Raw genomic sequence first — 18,699 nt, forward strand, 5'->3', positions numbered from 1 at the left:
AAAAAAAACCAACAAGTGCTCTTATCAGTTAATCAAATGAACAATCAGCAGTAAATAAAAGCCAATAAGAATAACTATCAAATGGTTAAACATGATAGATCAAACCGGGAAATACACCAAGCGGCCTGTCCTTAAAACATATTTACAGTTTGAATAAGAATTGATTTCAAATATAATTTATAGCCTGATTTCACCAGTCTGAGTGGCGGGCACTCGCAAGATGTCTGACACTAGTGCTGGACAGAAACACGGCTGCTGTACATATAGACATTACTGATGGAAACACGCTGCAAAGCATCAACTCGTCATGCAGCTTGGTTGCTTGTCCTAATTTTTTACTTCTGTGTTGCCCTGTGGCGACATGACGAGCCAATCATAATCCAACTCGAGCAAAATGGTGTCCTATTTTTAAAATTGAAATTCATAGTCAACGGCAGCTGAAACTGGGAACAAACACATAACAAACGTCATGGTAACTGTAATAAGCTGCCAAACAGGAAGCAGTGCTTTCCATATTAATATTTTACCATGACAATGACCTTTCCCTAACCTATAAAAAAAATACTATAGCAAAAACCTATGTTTCCAAATAGACACTGATTGGTTGTAAGCTTGAGAAGTGGCTCTGAAATGTGTGTTACTGGCATAGTTGGCAGTTTACATTTTTCGTTGGCGACCATATCGTGATATTATTTTAGGGCCATATCACCCACCCCTAGTCCTCAGGTTTATTTCGGCATATTTTGGGCAGGGTTTGGTACATATACTGAGCTGCAAACAAACAATGTGTGGTTTGAGAAGTTTCTATGGACATTTTGATGCTGGAATCCATTTTTTACTGTTGCAAATCCAAGCTGATGCTAGCTGCCGTCCTCCGCTAAGGAGCAAAATGCTAACCAGTGTCACTTGTCTCGTACATCAGGGGAGTACAAGGAAACATCACTAATTTTTCAAAGACTTGTTTTTCTGTTTTGGTCTAGAGGACAGAATTACCCAATTTTCTGGAAAAATCTAGGAACTGCCATTGCAAGCAATTCACACTATAGACTGTAGACTGTGGAATCAACTGATAGTTCAATAAAGTGACATATAATTGACTGACTCAGAAAAGTTGATTTATTGTTAAGTTCCTCATCTATGCCTGCACGGTCATCGTCACTGGCGCCATCTATTGGAGGGATTGGGTTTTATGCCCCCCCCCCGAAAGTTAAGGATGAGTGTGTTGAAACAGACGGTGCATTTCATTGCTTATGAACTTTTCATTTGTAAGGCGAAGAATATGTCTTCTTTCAAAAATCTGCTTTAAAAGCACACTGTGATTTTTTTAAAGCGACCAACAGCTCCAACCAAACCTCCCAGCTCACTGTATTCTCATCTAAACTCCACTCATTTGGAGATTTTTGGGAATGCTATAAAATATATTATAGTATGTCTTGTATGCTGTGTCTCTCTGCAAAGAAGCACAGAGGCAGAGAAAGAAAAGAAGGTGTAGCATTACCTTGGAGGAGCCCAGTCGTGTTTGGTGCAGTCTAACAAAGTTCCCACGTAGGTTCTCTTCCTCCACGTCACATTCACCACCAGCACACCTGTCAATCACACAGGGCAGAGACAGAGCGGTTAGCACTGGATCTACTGGGATCGTGACAGGCTTCTTTATCAGAGAGCAACACAGGGTTCAGGACTTAAATAGGAAATACGGTTTGTTAAATGCAGTTTGTTATTATAATATTATAACAGCCTTCAATGACAAAATTATCTTTTGTCGTGCGATTCTTTGGGACATTTACACTTACATACACGTTTTATCCCAATATTTATATCCTTCTGGAACAGAAGCATGAAATGAATTTTAGTAATTAAACAGATGAGAGGAATTCAATCATTTTTAGAGGAAATAAAGTCTTAAAATGCATATTTTTTTATGCTGAGGGATTTTCATATCTATCACAGAATAAAAACAAAAAGTTTGACTATTACAGAATCAGACATGGATGCAGGTGTGTTCAAAGATGCGATTGGTTTGCAGAAACAAAAGACAAGTTACTTTACAACATATCCAAACCTGTCTGACTGTCTGAAAGGAGCTTTTCACCTTTTTCAGACGTTCTGAGCAGCACTTCTTTTCTTGCATATATCATCACCCTCTGGAGCTCTGCAAAAATTCTCATTTCTTTGTTCTCACTTGGATCTAATGAGGACACTAATGAAACACCGATAAAAGACAAATGTGCAGAAACAATAGGAGCACACTGCACCTTAGAGGAAAGGAAAATGAATCTGACGAGCAGACGTCTGAGAACAGAGCTGCGGCAACCTGAAGGATGCAGTTCACAGCTTTAAGAGGCTAAAATTGTTTTTCAATTGGTTCAAACTGTTTGTTACAGCCTGTCAAATTACTCAAACTGATATTGGTCAGCAACTTCTGAGGAGGAAAATACAGTCTTCGTTCCCGTCAGGTTTTTAGTTGGAATGAAAGTTTAGTCTTCAAGGTTTAAACTCTAATCTGGGGATTGACAAACCTTCAGCCATCTGAAATAAATGTCTCTCTCTTCCTCTTTCTCTCTCCCCCACTCTCAGACTGACATTTGAAAACCATTAACCTCCGCTTTGTGATGCGCCAGCGGCAACGGCGAGCAAATCAAATTTTGGATGCATTACAGCTTTAAAACGAGGTTTGACTGCAACATACGACTCCTTTCTCTTCAATTAAGCCTGAAGGCCGCCACCATCACAAAAACACTCTCACAGACATGAGAGCTGGGAACTACGGCTAAGTGTGTCGCTCATTTTAACAAAAAGTGGATGGTGATCTGGCAGATTTTAGTTTAGTTTGGCCCAAAAAATCTCCAATTAATGAGCTGGATGGATTCAGTTAGTCAACAACTTAATATTGCCAATATTCTCATCAAATGCTCCCTTAAGTAGCTTTTAAGTTTGATAAAATACATTTTCTACATTGTATGACAACCTCACATTATTCAGTGAAGCCATAATGACATTTTTTACAGCTGCAATATCACATCAAATGGAAATATTGTACATAACGTTAACACATGTAAACAAAATATCCTGGATAAATATGCTTGTTGGAGCTCTACAACTCCAAACAAACTGCAGCATGTAAACACCTGATCCAGGTTTTTGCTCAATGTCTCCAGTCTGCACAAGTGGCACTAAAACTGAGTCGGCAGTGTCTTCTTAAGTGATTGGCCCTCTCAAGTTTTCTAACACAGTGCCAGTCGAACCAAATTCCAGTAACCATCTTTTGAACTCCTCCCCATGTCTTCAGGGTCAGGCTTGGATGGAGCTGTTGTCGGGTCTGTTTGGTTTTTAAAAAATCCCTCTTGGGTTCTGTAAAGACAGTTGAAGGTCCTTTATGGGTCAGGTACAGTTTCTGGAACCCCAACAAAGCCCTGCAGTGTAGCTGTGCACAAAGCCTGGAGTGTGGTGTGCAATCCAAATGACGATTTTATCACTTACTCGAAAAGGACCTTTGGTTTTCCAAACTAAGTTTCCAAATAAACGCTCACTGACCAACATCCATCACTGCCGGTCTGGCTAACAATGCAGCTGCTGAGATGAGGTCGATGCACGATGCTTCAGTCAAATAAATCAAGCTCAGTTTACAATTTATTGTCATTCTTTCCATATGAAGTATAGAGTACAATACTAGCTTTACTTATTAGATAAAGTGCAACGAATTATGATAGTGGGCAGTCTCACATATAGGGATGTGCACTGGTTTCATTATGTACTTAAAAAGTAGGTCAAATCTGGTTCATTTATGTCTGTTTTCACGCACAATCATTCATTATTGAATCACTGATGATATGAAGATTTAATTCAGGTTCATTTCAGTCACTGTGCAGTAACTACTGTCCCAGTTCAGGGTCAGCAGCAAACAGTGGAGGTTTTCCTCTTCTCTCTCACGCCCCCTAAAGCCTTGTTGAAATGTGACAGTCGCTATTTTTAGTCAGCGTGACTCTGCCTCTTCTTGAAAAGATGCCAACACACTCGATAGCTCATCAGTTTTCGTCTCATTGTCATGAATGTGGGTGTCCATGCCAGTATAATGTTCCTCAGAACTTGTATTGACATTCAGAGCCTGTTTCTAACTTTTAAACCTTCAAATAAATGCCCTGCCTGAGTTTTGCGTCACAGATGCTGCGTAGAAACAAACAAGTCTTAAATGAAGGAGAGCAGCGCTCAGAAAATCCTTGAACCAACTGTCCCGGAATCTGAGCATCTGTATCTCAGTGACTTCAGGGTTTGTTTATCACTGAGTGAAGAAGAAAATGTTCTCTCTCTTCCTTCCTGGCTCGTCTACCTTGTCTGCCTCAAAACAAATTATCAAAACTAATTTAATGAAAAAATTAGAAATGAATGTTCTTTCCTTCAAAGTTCACATTCATTCCTTCTGTAAGCTGATTTTATAGCCTCTCTATTGTCTAGTCTGTCGATTTTCTTCGATTTTCCTGAACTCTGTCAGTAACAGCTGCTGACTCTGCTGCTAAAATGGAAGAAAAAGATCGCAGAAGTGGAGCAAACCCCGCGAGCCAGTTAAGGCAGTAGCTGCTAAATTCACACGCGTCATGCCTCATCTCTGCATCACCTATCCAACACACTCTCTCAATGTGGAGGTCTATTTAAGCTCAGAGCCCATCTTTCCCTCTGCGCTGCCAATGTCGCTGCTGCTTCTTTGCTCTGCAAGTATTTCCACAATCATGTTTTCTGCTGCTGCTTTGCTTTAAGCTCTCAGCCCGGCTAAGTACCCAGCAGGCTCTGCTGCAGGCTCTGCTGCTGGGTACTGGGCTGAAATGAAATTCCCCCCTCCGCTTTATGTGTATATCTATGAATGTGTTTTCGTGAAGGAATTGAATGAATGGGCGTGAATCTAGACATGTCAGGAAACAGGAGGAAGGGGGAGACTCCCAACGGCTGGGAGTTGGCTGGGTACTGGTTCCCAGTCAGCCTTCGGTTGGGAGTGGCTGCCACTGTAAGTGAGGGACACATTTATGTACAATGTATATATGATGGTGGGCGCACAAAGTACAGGACTGTGACACCAGAGACCAGGCTTCACATCCTGAGTCCCGTCTGTGGTCAGGTTTAGGCATCGAAAGCACTTTGGTTCAGATCAGGGAAAGACAGTGGTATCTGGTCTTTCCCTAACCTTAACCAAGTGCTACGAGTGCCTAAACATAACCATAATAGAGTTTAATAATGCTGTTGTTATACGTAGTCAGTGAACATTTTACTGATACGTTCAATATCAACATTTTCGCAACTTTCCTGATACGTTAATAAACAACGTTAATAAACAACATTTCCTCATTATATTCCTAGAAAATGTAATCCGGTTGGCATTATGTCTCCTCCAAAACGGATTTGCAAATTAGCTGTATATAAATGTAATCTCTAGGAGACCGTTTTGATCTACAGCAAGCACCCAGGAAGGCCACATTTACAGTGGCTGCATGTCGCTGTTTGTACGGCATGTTTGCTGTTTTCTGCCTGCCCCCTTCTTGTCTTTAGTTAGTTATCTGTTCGCCGGTGTGTCCTGGAGGCAAAAAGTGGCAAAAAAAAGTTTCAAAAATGTGCGCGTCCGCAGTTACTTCCTGGTTCTTCTCAGCTGGTTGCCTGGCAACTACTCAGAGAAAAAAAATAATTGTTCGGCACAAACCCCCCCGAAATTGGTGAATTCTCAGTTTTACACGGATTCAACTAATGAGATATAACATGTTAATTTGTGAGCTTTAAAGATGCTGGTAGGTGGATTTTGTTACCTTTGGACAGAGCCAGGCTAGCTGCTTCCACCTGTTTCCAGTCTTTATGCTAAGCTAAGCTAACATCTTGCTGGCTGTAGCCTTATATTCACCGTACAGATATGAGAGTGGTATTGATCTTTTCATCTAACTCTCCACCAGAAAGTGAAATTGCTGCACTATTCCTGTAAGGACAAATAACATCAATCAGCTACTTTACAGTGGTTATTACGCGTGATTATTTTATATGTGTGTTTACAAGATGGAAATCACGTTCCAACAGTAATTATTTACAGTCCTCGTCATTGACTTTGTCTCTGGCATCCAGTCAGACAGACAGTCTTGAAGTCAGACAGTCTGGGGAGCTAAGAGTCGAGCCAGTCAGCATCTGATTAGCGCTCATCAGACTCTGGTCTCCTGCAGGCAGGAGGAGTGAGAAGAGGAGGGGGTCTGAAGCTGAAATGGTGGTCTCGTCTTCTCCTTTCCGTCTTCGCAATTAGCATTCTGCTTAATTAACATGCAACCAGCATCTTCCCCTCGTATCCCTCCGCCGTCACGAGGAGGGGGCTCCAGTTGTCCCTCCGCCTCCTGAACGATAGTCCCTGAGCAGCAGGGAGGACTCCTCTGGATGAAAAATACTCTCTCGTGTCTCTTTTTGTCTTTGTCGTTCTTCGTCTCTCTTTGACTCTGACACTGTCCATCGAAATGATCCTTCTTCATCTCTCCGTCTGTCTCTATCTGTCTCCATCTTTACAATCCTCTCCATCCCGCTGGTGGTTTAGAAATATAGACAAAACCTCTGTTGTCATTCTGTCCATCTCCCCACTTCTCTCTCCCTCTTCCATCCATCTACCCGTCAGTCCTGTCAGCCTGTTCAGACACAGACTGAGCACTACATCCATTGTCTCGCTCCTTTATCCCTCTTCTCTTTCTGCTTGTTCTTCATACTCTCCCTGTATATTATGTAAAATACATACTGTACGTTTGCATGTTAGTATTTGGCAGTACATTACGGTGTATCTCTGGGTGTTAGATATATTTGCTAGAAGCAGTGCATATGTACTCCAGATTTATCTTTCATATTATTTATGTATCCTGTTGCTCTGCTTCACTTCACTGATGCTGCTGCTGTTTGTTTACTCACACAAACCTGGAAACACGATGCTTTGATGTTTTCTGTTTCCATTTATTTCCTGCACCAAGGAGGAAATAACAAGTCCTGCTGGTTTGTTTGTTTCTTAGGAGGAAATCTCAAAAATATGTGAACAGATTTGAGTGGAATTTGGTGGAAAGTTGAATATAAGTGATTCGCCTTTTGTGTGAATCCAAAAGGACTTCTTTACATTGTGAGATACATTAGGGCGTTATTGAACAGTTTTCTCATGAACTACTGCTCTTAAATCAAATCTGCCACTGGAATAATCTGAAATAATATTTGATTTGTAGGTCGTGAAAGGGAAAATGTTCCTGTAAATGCTGAAAATGTTTTAATGTATCGCCTAAATATGCTGGTATATTATGAATTTTTGTAATGAAAAAGATCGCCAAATACAGTTTTAAAGTTGAATGTTCTTGAAAATCTTATTTTGAACGTATCAACACTTGAATATTAATGAATATTAAAAGACAGTGAAATGAAAAATACATTTTCCAAGTTTTAAACCTGAGTCCCTGTCAAGTTATGTCTTGCTATATGTCAAATGTTAATCCAGTCAAATCTGCAGGATTTGATGTAAATCCCTCTCATCACGTCACATTACTCATCACTTCGGACACTAATCTGCCTCACGTGTCCCATGATCGACTGTCATGATGTGTATTTTGATGCAAATGAAATATTTTAACATTTTCTTAAAACGGCAACTAACGATTACTTTCATTTTCGACTCATCTGCAGATCATTCATACAATTAATCAATTCATCTTTTACTCTTTAAAATGTCAGTAGGTAGTAAAAAGTTCCCAGAGCCCGAGATGACTTCAAACGTCGCGTTTTCTCTGAGCAACAAAACCCAAAGAGATTCCGTTTACAAAGATATAAAACAGAAAAGCAGCAAATCTTCACATTGGAGAACCAGAGGATATTTGGCTTTTTTCCTTGCTAAGTGACTTAAATGATGAATGAATGATCAAAATTAGTAGTTGATTAATTTCCTGATGATCGACTAATTGCTCAGCATTACATTTTTTGTTATTAAAATTTAGGAGGAGGTTTGCTTTAAATGTTTCGCTTGACTATTGAAGCTTTATTCGAATGATTTCGGTGTTTATCATCTACATTTTGTTCCTTCTTGTGTTTGTTTTTTTTCTTTTTACCTGTTTAAGGTTGTCAAGGACTGCAAATCTAATTTCAGTGTTTTCACTCTGCTGAGAAATTTTATCCACCGTCTGTTTTTCTCTCACTTCAGAGTCTGAAGCAGAAGATGTATTATTAACTGTCTATCTTTCCTTCTCTCCTCTCTCCATCTCTCTGGCCTGTTTAGGAGCACTCTTCGCCTAGAATATATTCCCCTGTGCTGTGTTTGTTTTTTCTTCTTCTTCTCCTGTTTTATTTTTGCCCGGGCGGAGTGAGTAGCTCCAGTTAATTAATACTGGGCCTGGAAACAAACGCCTCTCCGCCAAACTCAACACTCCACTTCAGAGGCCCAGCGGCTGGCAGAGCGAGATGGGCACCGAGAGATGGGATTTATTCATTAACAGCCTGCAGTAAGGTATTACACCTCCACTGAGAGGCCGTAGTGCTGAGCGCTGTCCTCGTTAACGGCCTATCAAAGTGCGATGGCGTCGAAATCGGCGGGTGAATCATCAGGCCGTCTGATCCATCGCCCGGTACTCCCATGGTATCATTTTGTAGTGTTGGACGGGTTTCTGGTTCTACTTTTCTTCTTGTGTTGGACTCGTGATTATGTGCAGCTCAACGCCAAACCCGCTCTTGTGAGGATATCCAGTCATATTTAAAAATAAACTAGATTTTGGTTATTTTTTTTGGAAAGTACAAAGCGTCTGGAACGATAAGATAAGAACCATCTATTTGTTCTGTGGCATATGTTTTTCAAACCCACACTAGTTGTAAAGACGCCCAATTGAAATTCGCCAAACAGTGAATCTTTTAAGGAGGCAAACTGAGTTGAAATATAGATTTTTAAACCCACGTTTTCTCTACAAAGAGGTAATATTGCAAGGTGATGTTCTGGCTGTGGTGTCCTGTAAAGGCTGAATGAAGAAGTAGATGTAACACTGTTGTTTGGGCAACAAGTCCTCCAATGACAAAACACAACATGGGAGCATATCGGCAGGACCACACGGTTTGTTACTGCCTTCAAAAACTTCTGATCAGCCACCTCCATGGTTAAGGTTTGGTGAGATTTAGATACAATAACTACTTGGTTAAGGTTTGGAGAAAGGTGGTTGGTCATCTCACCAACATCAGCTGATGCTCAAACACACATGGCACAGCATGTCATGCAGACAAAAGAAGAAGTCAAGGTAAAAACACTGCGGCATCTTGCGGGCTTGACAGAGTCTTTAAACTTCCCACTGATAAAATACAGCCAACATTCAGAAGGATAAACAACAGAAAGCAGCTGCTTAACAAATTAAACGTGACTCACCACTTTGCCTTAATGTGAGACGAACAGATGACAAAAAGCACAACAATCTCCAAAACTTCATCAGCGTTAAATCCATCAGTAACAAAATGAAAAAAAAAAAAAAAAAAGGAGAAAAGGAGACAAGACTATTAAATTAATTGATAGAAACAAAAAATATGGAAAATTAAACTAAGACTGTAACTTAAAAGAAAGTACAAATAAAACAAAACATAACAGAGGACTAAACAAAAACCTACAAGAAGGAAACACAAACCCAAGATCAGGAAATTAAATTTGGTAAAAGGAGGCTCAAAACAGCCCCATGATTTAGCAGAGAGGCAAAAACGATATAGATATATAAATAATCGGGGCTGTTAACAGTATTTTACGATAGACTAACCATCTGTAACGCTGCTGGGACCGGGGGGCAGTTTTACTGCATCTGCTTGGCTCGTCACCCGTAGTACAGAGGCCAGGATGTGCAAATGTGGTACAACTGCTTTTCTGGAGAGTTCACTTGGGAAAGCAGGACAGTGGCATATCCTGATCATTTGACAGCGTCAACCAGCAATGACTCGAGAAGCCGTCGCTGTGAAGGCCTACACAGAAAACAGCGGGTGCACGTCACCCGCCGCTGGTGTGGTGTCGTGGTGCTGTAACATAGTACACTACCTCATCCCTTGCTTCTGACACACCAGAGTCAGCATTTGCATGGCAACAACAGGATGCTCGACCGATCGATCGATGCTATCTGCAAACACCAGAGCCAAACCACCCACAGCACATCAGTCATCAAGCAGGAGGCAGCTCAAGGAGGACATTCACATCTGACTCCAGAGACATTTGAACAGAGACAGGGGTTAACATCTTCCCTCATATACGCCCACCCGTTATCACATGACCAAAGTTCCATATTTGGGTCACATGATAACAACCGAACCAACTCCATCCACTGATTAAGACTTTGAAATGCGGATAAAAGCTCCGGAAATATAATAGACTTAAGATAATTTTGTCAAACAACCAGTGGTGTTGTTTTTATAGTAAGGCCAGTCTCATTTTGGAAACACAGAACAGTCCAGTGAACCTGAAAAGCACTTCTGAGGAGGTAGAAATATTTACTCAGAGTCCAGACACACTGTTTCCCGGGAGCTGTCAGAAATTTGGATGCTGTCCTGCTACAGCTTCTAAATGAAGAGTCTCCAATTATTGTCTCCCTTGTTGAATTTATCCTGCAAACAACACTGTCTTTAGTTTAATGAGAAGGACCAAAACAAACCATTTGTTGGAAACGGAATTTTCACACCTCTCAGATTTTGGGGGAATGGCCAAAGTGCAGCTTTCACTCAGCCGGCGTTGAGTAAAAAATAGTTTCATCCATCAGTCTCTCAGTCTGTTTGGAGTCAGAGATTAAACGAGCAGGACAAACACTGATCCTCAAATGGGAAAATAATGGAAATAAAAACATAAAAAAAAAAACGCTGCACCTGGTAGAGTGCAGTCAATTGTAAATCTGGGCTTTTCAACACATCAAGGCAAAAAAAGTCTTTTGTCAAAGTCAAGCCTGCGGATCAGAAAAGCTGCTGATGCGTTTCCACCATCTTGGCTTTCACTGAGGCATGACAAAAGTATTTTATTTACCCGTGTTTGACAGAAGACCCTTACCATCACAGACCGCTTCACTGCAGACACTCAGACTCACCACACAGCTCAGACTTTCGCGTTCACTTACTTTCTGTTTCAAGACGTTCACTTAGTTCAAATCTCTGCTTATTTCTACACACACACACACACACACACACACACAGTGAAACAGTTGAAATAATATCACTGCTTCGACATATTAAAAGGACATTTAACCAGCCATTTGACCGCTGACCTCTATAACTTTATTTATGTGGCACTTATAATAACATAGTTACCTTCTTACGCAAAAAGTAATAATAACAAAATAAAACAAACAAAATTTTAAAAAATAGGGAAACTTTAAGACTTTTAGAATGCAAATCCACTTTTAGAGCCTTAAAGTTTTAAGAGTATGAAATTCATCATAGTGAGCATCATGTGCGCTTTTAATCTTTGTCTAATTTTTGTCATTAAAATGTTTTTAAACAGACATTAAAGGTAGTCAGCCATGTCGTGCCCATTGCAGATTGTGGATTCAGAATCGGACTGAGAACCAGTTTCCCTTAAAAGCCGTTGGGCCGGGTTTTGGGCCAGTGTCAGCACCCAAAATCAGACTTGTATATGAGCTCGTTTGGCAACCCAGCATGCCAGATTTATGCCACTGTTGGGCTCAACTTTTTTTGCTTCCTGGGATGACGTTCACCATAATCACTTCATTTAATTTGAAGCCTCCGCAAAGCTGTTTTTATTACTATAGAGATGGAATGAATGGAAGCCGGTGGCTATCTGGAGGACGGGAAAACACACTCAGGAATCTAAAACAATACTTTTACGAACGGCAGTTATGAAAAGTATACATGCAAAAACACTAGTATAGTCCTTTAAGTCCTTGACGCCTTAAAATCAAAAGGTATGCACTATTAATGCCCCAGTTTACTACTTAACTTTAGTATGATTTAGCCATGTAGATAGTTCTGGTTCTATATGGAGACGTTTTGCGTTTTTTGTAATTTTGGTGAACAAACCCTTTAAACTTGCTACCAGAGTGTTCACTAGTGAGATATCGCCATTTACAACCCAGGAGGATCTTGCATGCCCCACTTTTCAGATTATGCTCCTCACCTTCCTCAGTCTCGTGCCAGACGATGCCCTCCAGGTTGACGCTGGTGCCGGGCTGGCAGGGCCCCAGACAGGCCGAGTCGCCCTCCAGTGCCCCTGAGATGGCTCCATCCTGGGTGTTGGTGCCTATAGACCTCGTTCTCACCGCCAGCTGCTTGGGGTTAGAGGTGGGCAGGGCCGGAGGGGAGAAGGAGGGGGCCAAAGGCAGAGAGGATCCGGGGGCCCCGGGGTGGCCTGGAGCAGGGGGAGCTGGCACCATGAACATGGGGTCCACCTAGAGGGAAAAGGAGAGGATTCTTAAAAATCAGAGAAAGAGAGTGCCATGCATGGTAATATGTAATTTTACTTCAGTTTCACTTTATGTTTGGTATTAATCAGTTCTATTGGGCCGTGGCTGTGCTGAATACTTCTCCAGAAAAAAAGTGGAGGAGGAGAGAGAGAGATTATTAATGTTATCTTAATATTACTGACGTGAGTCCAACTGACATTTGATTATTTGAATGTTGAATCCCACTGTACAATGAAAGGACATTTCAGAAGAGGAGACATTTTCTTTATTCCATCTGCAGTCTGCACTCTGCAAACTTCCTAATATTGAGTGGCAGCTAATCATCTCTCAACTATATCCAGATTATATATTAGAAAATCTTTTTTTCACCCCGTCTATTTTGATTCATCTTCATCTCTCTATCATGACTGGTGGAGTCCGCAAGAGGCAAAGCTTTCACCCTCGTTTACTAGTTTCTGGGAGGAGAAACTGTTTCCAACCTACATACACACATATAGAAGATGCACATTATAATTAGCTGCCTCTTTTGCACAGAGCGACTTGGCAAAAATCTGCAACAGTATAATAAGGCAACATTCCCGGAGCTCATCCAGTGTGACTATAACAACATAAATGGTTTCTCTGTTGACACGTGAAATGAGATTTGTATGCTGTTTAAGTCTGCTGTGGGGATCAGCTTCTCCAAAATGGGGTTCAGCAATATGCAGATTATGTATTGATTTTTGTGGTCTAAAGCTTTAACAAGACATTAAAGGGAAACTCAACCTGGCTGTTATTCTCATATTTTTGTCCTTTGTGTCAATTGTTCATTAAACATTTTACTCATCACCTCCGTTTGGGAAATGCAGGAATGATGATTTGGGAAAGGAGCCTCTTACAGCTTTCCAAAAAAACAAACAAACTATGTAACAGACATCATGTCATACAGCAGCTGCAAGGATTTCCAGTGTTTACTTTTGATTGGACTAAAAGACAAGATCATTTCTGTTACATTGATGTTTTTCGGAAAGCTGTGGGAAGCACTTGCTCCTCGCCACGATCAGCGTATTTCTTGTTGGGGTCCACTTTATTTAAAAATAAGTCAAATACCAGAATTTCCCTTTAAAGTGAGTTTATGTAACTTTTACTGAACACTGGCCCCTGTGGCAAAAATAAAATGTAGTGTAACTGTAGCACAAGCTGTAGTCAGTGAACGGACTCGTTAATGTTTGTTACTCAGAAATATCTACTTACATTTTGCTATTATTAGCTAACATTAGCCACCATAAGCTACTGGTCATACCAGACCGAGTGAGGCTGTATCAGCAAACCCCCTGTGTGTATTGAATTGTGCAACAGTGCAATTTATTACTTATGAATTAAACTTTTCATTTGCAAGAGGAAGAATATTATTTCTTCTTTCATAAGTTACACTATCTTTATTTTATTACAGGGAGAAACAGTGGGCAACAACTAAGTCAAAGAAGAAAAACTGCAGATCGTCCCAGAGGCTATGAAAAACCTGACTTCAGTTAACCTAAACAACTGATTCAGGACTGGTCCACATTCATGATTTCCTGTTTAATGAGGAGACGACAGAGATCTTTCCTTGTTGTTGAAAGCCCTAACGACTGGACGGCCACACTGGGCGCCGTTTAGGAGGGAAGCTGCAGGAGAATATTAGGTTTCTCTAACTGAAGATGTGCTGTCCACGAACATAAATGATAGGAAAAAAACATTTTTTAGCCGGGTGCAATGAAAACGTTGAAATTAAAGCTGCATTCTTTGGCATCTAGAGGGCAGAAGAACTCGACAACAAGCAGAAACACACAGCGCTGACATATTGTCACCTTATAGAGTTGTTATGGCTGTTGTGTTGGCAAACGATTAACTGTTTATGCCTCCGGCAGATACAGAGCAACATTGCCATGCCTTTGGAGGAGTGGTGTTGGATTTATTATTAATATAAATAAACTGATTAGTTGAAAGACAAAAAACAAAGTGGAACAAGATGTATTTTCCAATTCCACCTACGTGTAGGATATTAAATGACCTTTCTACCATCTTATCAAAGACATTTTGCTGTGTTCGTAAGTGCTGTCTTATCATGTAGTTCAGCATTAGCGCTGATAGGGTTTGAAAATACACTCACACTGCAGTGATCAATGATACATTTTCATGCACTCATGGCAGAGGTCTTCCGAAAGGGAACCAGGGGCAGTCAGACCTCGTTCGAATACCCCCGAAGATAATTAGATCCGATCCAAAATGAGGTCCGTGAAGACGTCTAACTGATGGTACAGACACTGCGTGCAAACACTCACTGCACGTAGGTGAGAGGACCGGCGTCGTATCATATTTCCAGTCTCCAGCGGTGTTTCATAAAACCAAGAACAATGTTTTCAGTTTTCAAAGTGTGTGAGTGATCTTAACCGCTGTCATCGCCATGGTTACATGTAATGAAATACTAAGTCACTGGTGCCTGTAAGAGCCTCACTCTTATCTTCACCACTTATTATGGTCCCAATTACAACAGCTCTGGGAAATAATTCTGCTGAGAGAGCAGCAGCAATCAGCAATCTAGGACTTTTCTCGCCGTTATGACTCAATAAAGATTACAGGCTTGACAGATATCTCACTGCACGATATTCTTGAGTGATTTCCCAGTTTGAAAAAACTTTCTCGCCAAGCCGAGGCTGTAAATTCTTGAGAAAACAGCAGCTCTTTGTCAAGTCCAACGCAGAGCTCGTCTGTGGCGTTTGGTTGCCCAGATAAAGGAGTTGTGCTTCTGTTGTGTTATTATGAAGATCAATCAGTTACTCACACAGGTCGCTCTCGAATCTGACGAGAAAATTAGTTTTGTTCTTACTTCTTTGGAGAGAAAAACAAAAGACTCAGGGGTGCTCTGTGCTTTTCTTTATAATCCCTCTGCTATTTTTCTCCTACAGCAGCTTAAACTGACGGGTTACTGCCAAGGATACAAGTGCAGCTCCAGCTGTGGACTGGAGATCAGCACATATGCAATATTGAAGGACTAGGGTCAGAATCAGGGCCAAAAAAACTGTGCTGCTTTCCATGATTATTTTATTGATCTGCCGTGCAGCTGTTTGTCAAAATGTTAATGAACGAAACATGTGACAGCCTCTTATACTTTCAGGGAGTTAATTTAGGGGGACAAATACTTTATGTGAATTTATTTGGGGTGTTTACCATGTGTGACTACAAAGTTACACCTATGCATGCGAGTTGCAAAACAATTACCTTTCCCTCCTCTGGTCCCTGTGTGGCTCAATAGGTAGAGGGAACTCACCAATACTTCAGGGTTCGGGATTTAGTTTCTACTCTACGGTCTCCCGTGCTGACAGTGTCTGTACTCCAGGTATTATGAGAGCTTTGTTTGTTTCACGAGGATTTATGTTAAAACCTTGATAAACAATGCAAATTTATCATGCAGAATAGTAATAAAACAAAAGACAGACGATCCCCTGTGCTTCCTGAAACCGTTTGTTAACTCCCACACAGCTGCTGACAAAGACCACCCAGGACTTCTTCCACCATACCGCAAAGCAAATTAACTATAAAAGAAGAATCATGATCCCCGGTGATTTCTGTTGTGCCGTTAACGCCTTTTCCTCCCTCAAACACCCAGAAAAACAACGCTCGATCGCAATTCACATAGCAGCTATAGTCAGCCAGGACGCAGTCACACAGCAAAATAACAATAAAAACACAAGCGTGCTCTCTGGTGTGCTAAACGCTTCAAACAAATCATCCTTTCTCACTCTGTTTCTTAATTAAAAAAATCGTACAATACACACAGAAAAAGCACAGCGACACAACAGAACTGCAGGCAGCTTTGGCATTAAAGGAACATGCATGTGAATGTTGTCAGTTCAAATGCCAAAACTGAAGCAGTGGGAGAACAGCATAACCCAGTCACTGAGCAAGGCAGTCAAAGCAATAATCAGTGGATATATTTCTTTTATAGGACTGCATGTTTTGATTATCTGTGGCTGACTGTAGAGCTGAACATTAGATCTTCAATTTATTATCACAATACCTGGACAAATGTACTTTGATAACGTTATATGAAAATGTTTTAACCCTCATTCAAAAAGACAAATTAGGATATAAGACCGTCCCATTTCCCAGAGCTGACGTGCATCAACTCTCTAGAAAAGCAGCATCTGTATCACACCTGACTGCCAGCTACCAGACGCCGTTTCTGTCTGGGTGAAGCGTCTGTTGTGTGGTAAAGATGTCAAACGACATGACGTTACGTGACACTGCAGATGAGTCTCTTTGAGGCTGTACTTACTGTGTGTGGTGCTTTGAGCTAAATGCTAATATTAGCATGCAAACACGCTCACATTGACAGTGTTAACATGCTGATGTTTAAAATGCTTCACAGAACAGTTTGACAGTTCAATGGGAAATATGCTTATTCGCTATCTTGCAGAGAGTTTGATACCACTCTCATGTCTGTACAGCTAATACGAAGCTACCGCCAGCAGACGGCTAATTTAGCTTAGCACAAAGACTGGGGAAACAGCTAGCCTGGCTCTGTCTAAAAGGTAACAAAATTGTTCACAACAATTCATAGTTTTATGGGGGATAATGTGCCAAACTATTTCTTGGTCAGGACCAGTTGCCAGGCAACCAGACTTAAGGAAGTTACTGCAAAGAGCCAAGAAATAATCGGACACCTAACCCCATGTAACCCCGCAACTTTTTTCCACTTCGATTTTGGACACATTAAACAAACAAGACACAACGTGTTAATTAGTGAGCTTTAGAGGTGCTGGCAGGCTAGCTTCCCCTTGTTGTATTCTTTCTCCAATATCTTGTTTTGTGATCCTTTCAGTATCTAAAAAAGAGAGAGACTCAAGTATCACTGCTTTAACTAAACCACAAAGGAGCACGAAATACACAAAGACCCAAATAACACTAAAAAATGCATGGACCCTGGAGCTGTGCACAAACTGAGAATCTGCCTTCCTCAATTTCTTTCAGATAAAATCCATTCCCATCCTTCCTCACAGACTCAGTTACAGAATCAGCAGACAAACTACCAAACCTTTGTGTTATTCTACAAAAAAAAGAGATGTGTTAGTGAATTTCTTATTTCTAGTTCTCCCTTGCAAACAGACAGTAATGTTCCAAAGCAAAATAATAAAAGGCACTCAGCATCGTTGCAATAATTGTTTTCATCCTGTTATCTCAAGATAACAGAATAGTTAATTACAGTTATTTAATTATCAAATTATCTCAGTATAGCACAATTGTTTTGTCGTGATAATGGGATCAACATCTCAAGAAAACTAAAGGTAATTTTCCCATGATAACAAGGTAATTATCTCAGAAAAACAAATATTGTTATCCATTAACAAAACTACCTTTTGTTTTCTAAAGACAACAAGATAATTAAACCATGAGCACGCCAAGAACACAGTAAAAAAGGATAAAGGGAAGCCGCAAACATGGCTACTTAGTTTTTTACCAACAGTAGCTACCTGACGTTAGTGCTACTTCCAAGGCCAAGAGTTAGCATATCATAAGCTAATTACAATGTGTTATGGCCTTACAGGTTAACATTAGAAAAACCCCATTCAGGACTGGACCATCCACCGTGTGGGAGCTGGTCCGGGATCAGATTTAGTTTAACGTTAGCAGCTCTGCTTTGTATTTATTTGGGGTTTTACCCAAGATGACTTTTTCTTATGTAAAAGTGAAACATCATCGCATACGTCATCATAACTTAACTAAGCCACAAATATTCTCTTCTATCAACTTTTTAGCTTTAATCTAAAAATGTCTACACCATTCAATCCTCTCTGTCTGTCTGCTGTTATTACAAACATGTCTGAGCTCGCCCAACCCCTCGTCCCATCCATGGACTGAGCTGTGACATTTAAGCCACGATGATCTGGTACATAATGTTCGTTAAAGGCTGCTTAAAGCAGAAATATTAAGTAAACAACAATATTAGATGTTTTTTCAAACAATTACCATCTCTGTCTAGACAAATGAAGTGAGCCACAGTACATATGGTTATGTTAATGCTGGATTTTTAGTTAGTTATGTTGTTAGAAATGTCAATGTGATTTTGAATGAGGTTTTCTTACCTCTGAAACTGGAGCTGCAACGATTAATCGATTAGTTGTCAACTAATAAATTAATCGGGAACTATTTTGATAATCGATTAATCGGTTTGAGTAATTTTTTAAGAAAAAAAAATTCTGATTCCAGCCTCTTAAATGTGAATATTTTCTGGTTTCTTTAGTCCTCTATGACAGTAAACTGAATATCTTTGGGTTGTGGACAAGACAAG

The 18,699-nt window shown here is 40.5% G+C and overlaps 1 protein-coding gene across 3 annotated transcripts in view; it reads right to left on the reverse strand.

Annotated features, from left to right (window-relative positions):
• znf608 (zinc finger protein 608) overlaps positions 1–18,699 on the reverse strand; it is a 49,080-nt gene that overhangs the window by 14,350 nt on the left and 16,031 nt on the right. For all 3 annotated transcript variants that reach the window (XM_044196980.1, XM_044196977.1, XM_044196979.1), the window contains exons 2-3: positions 12,104–12,374; positions 1,499–1,586 (exon numbers count right to left, since the gene is read on the reverse strand). In XM_044196980.1, the coding sequence (XP_044052915.1) occupies positions 1,499–1,586; positions 12,104–12,374 (359 nt within the window). The remainder of the gene's footprint in view (positions 1–1,498; positions 1,587–12,103; positions 12,375–18,699) is intronic.

The sequence above is a fragment of the Siniperca chuatsi genome, linkage group LG5 (genome assembly GCF_020085105.1).
Source record: "Siniperca chuatsi isolate FFG_IHB_CAS linkage group LG5, ASM2008510v1, whole genome shotgun sequence".
Lineage (NCBI taxonomy): Eukaryota > Metazoa > Chordata > Actinopteri > Centrarchiformes > Sinipercidae > Siniperca > Siniperca chuatsi.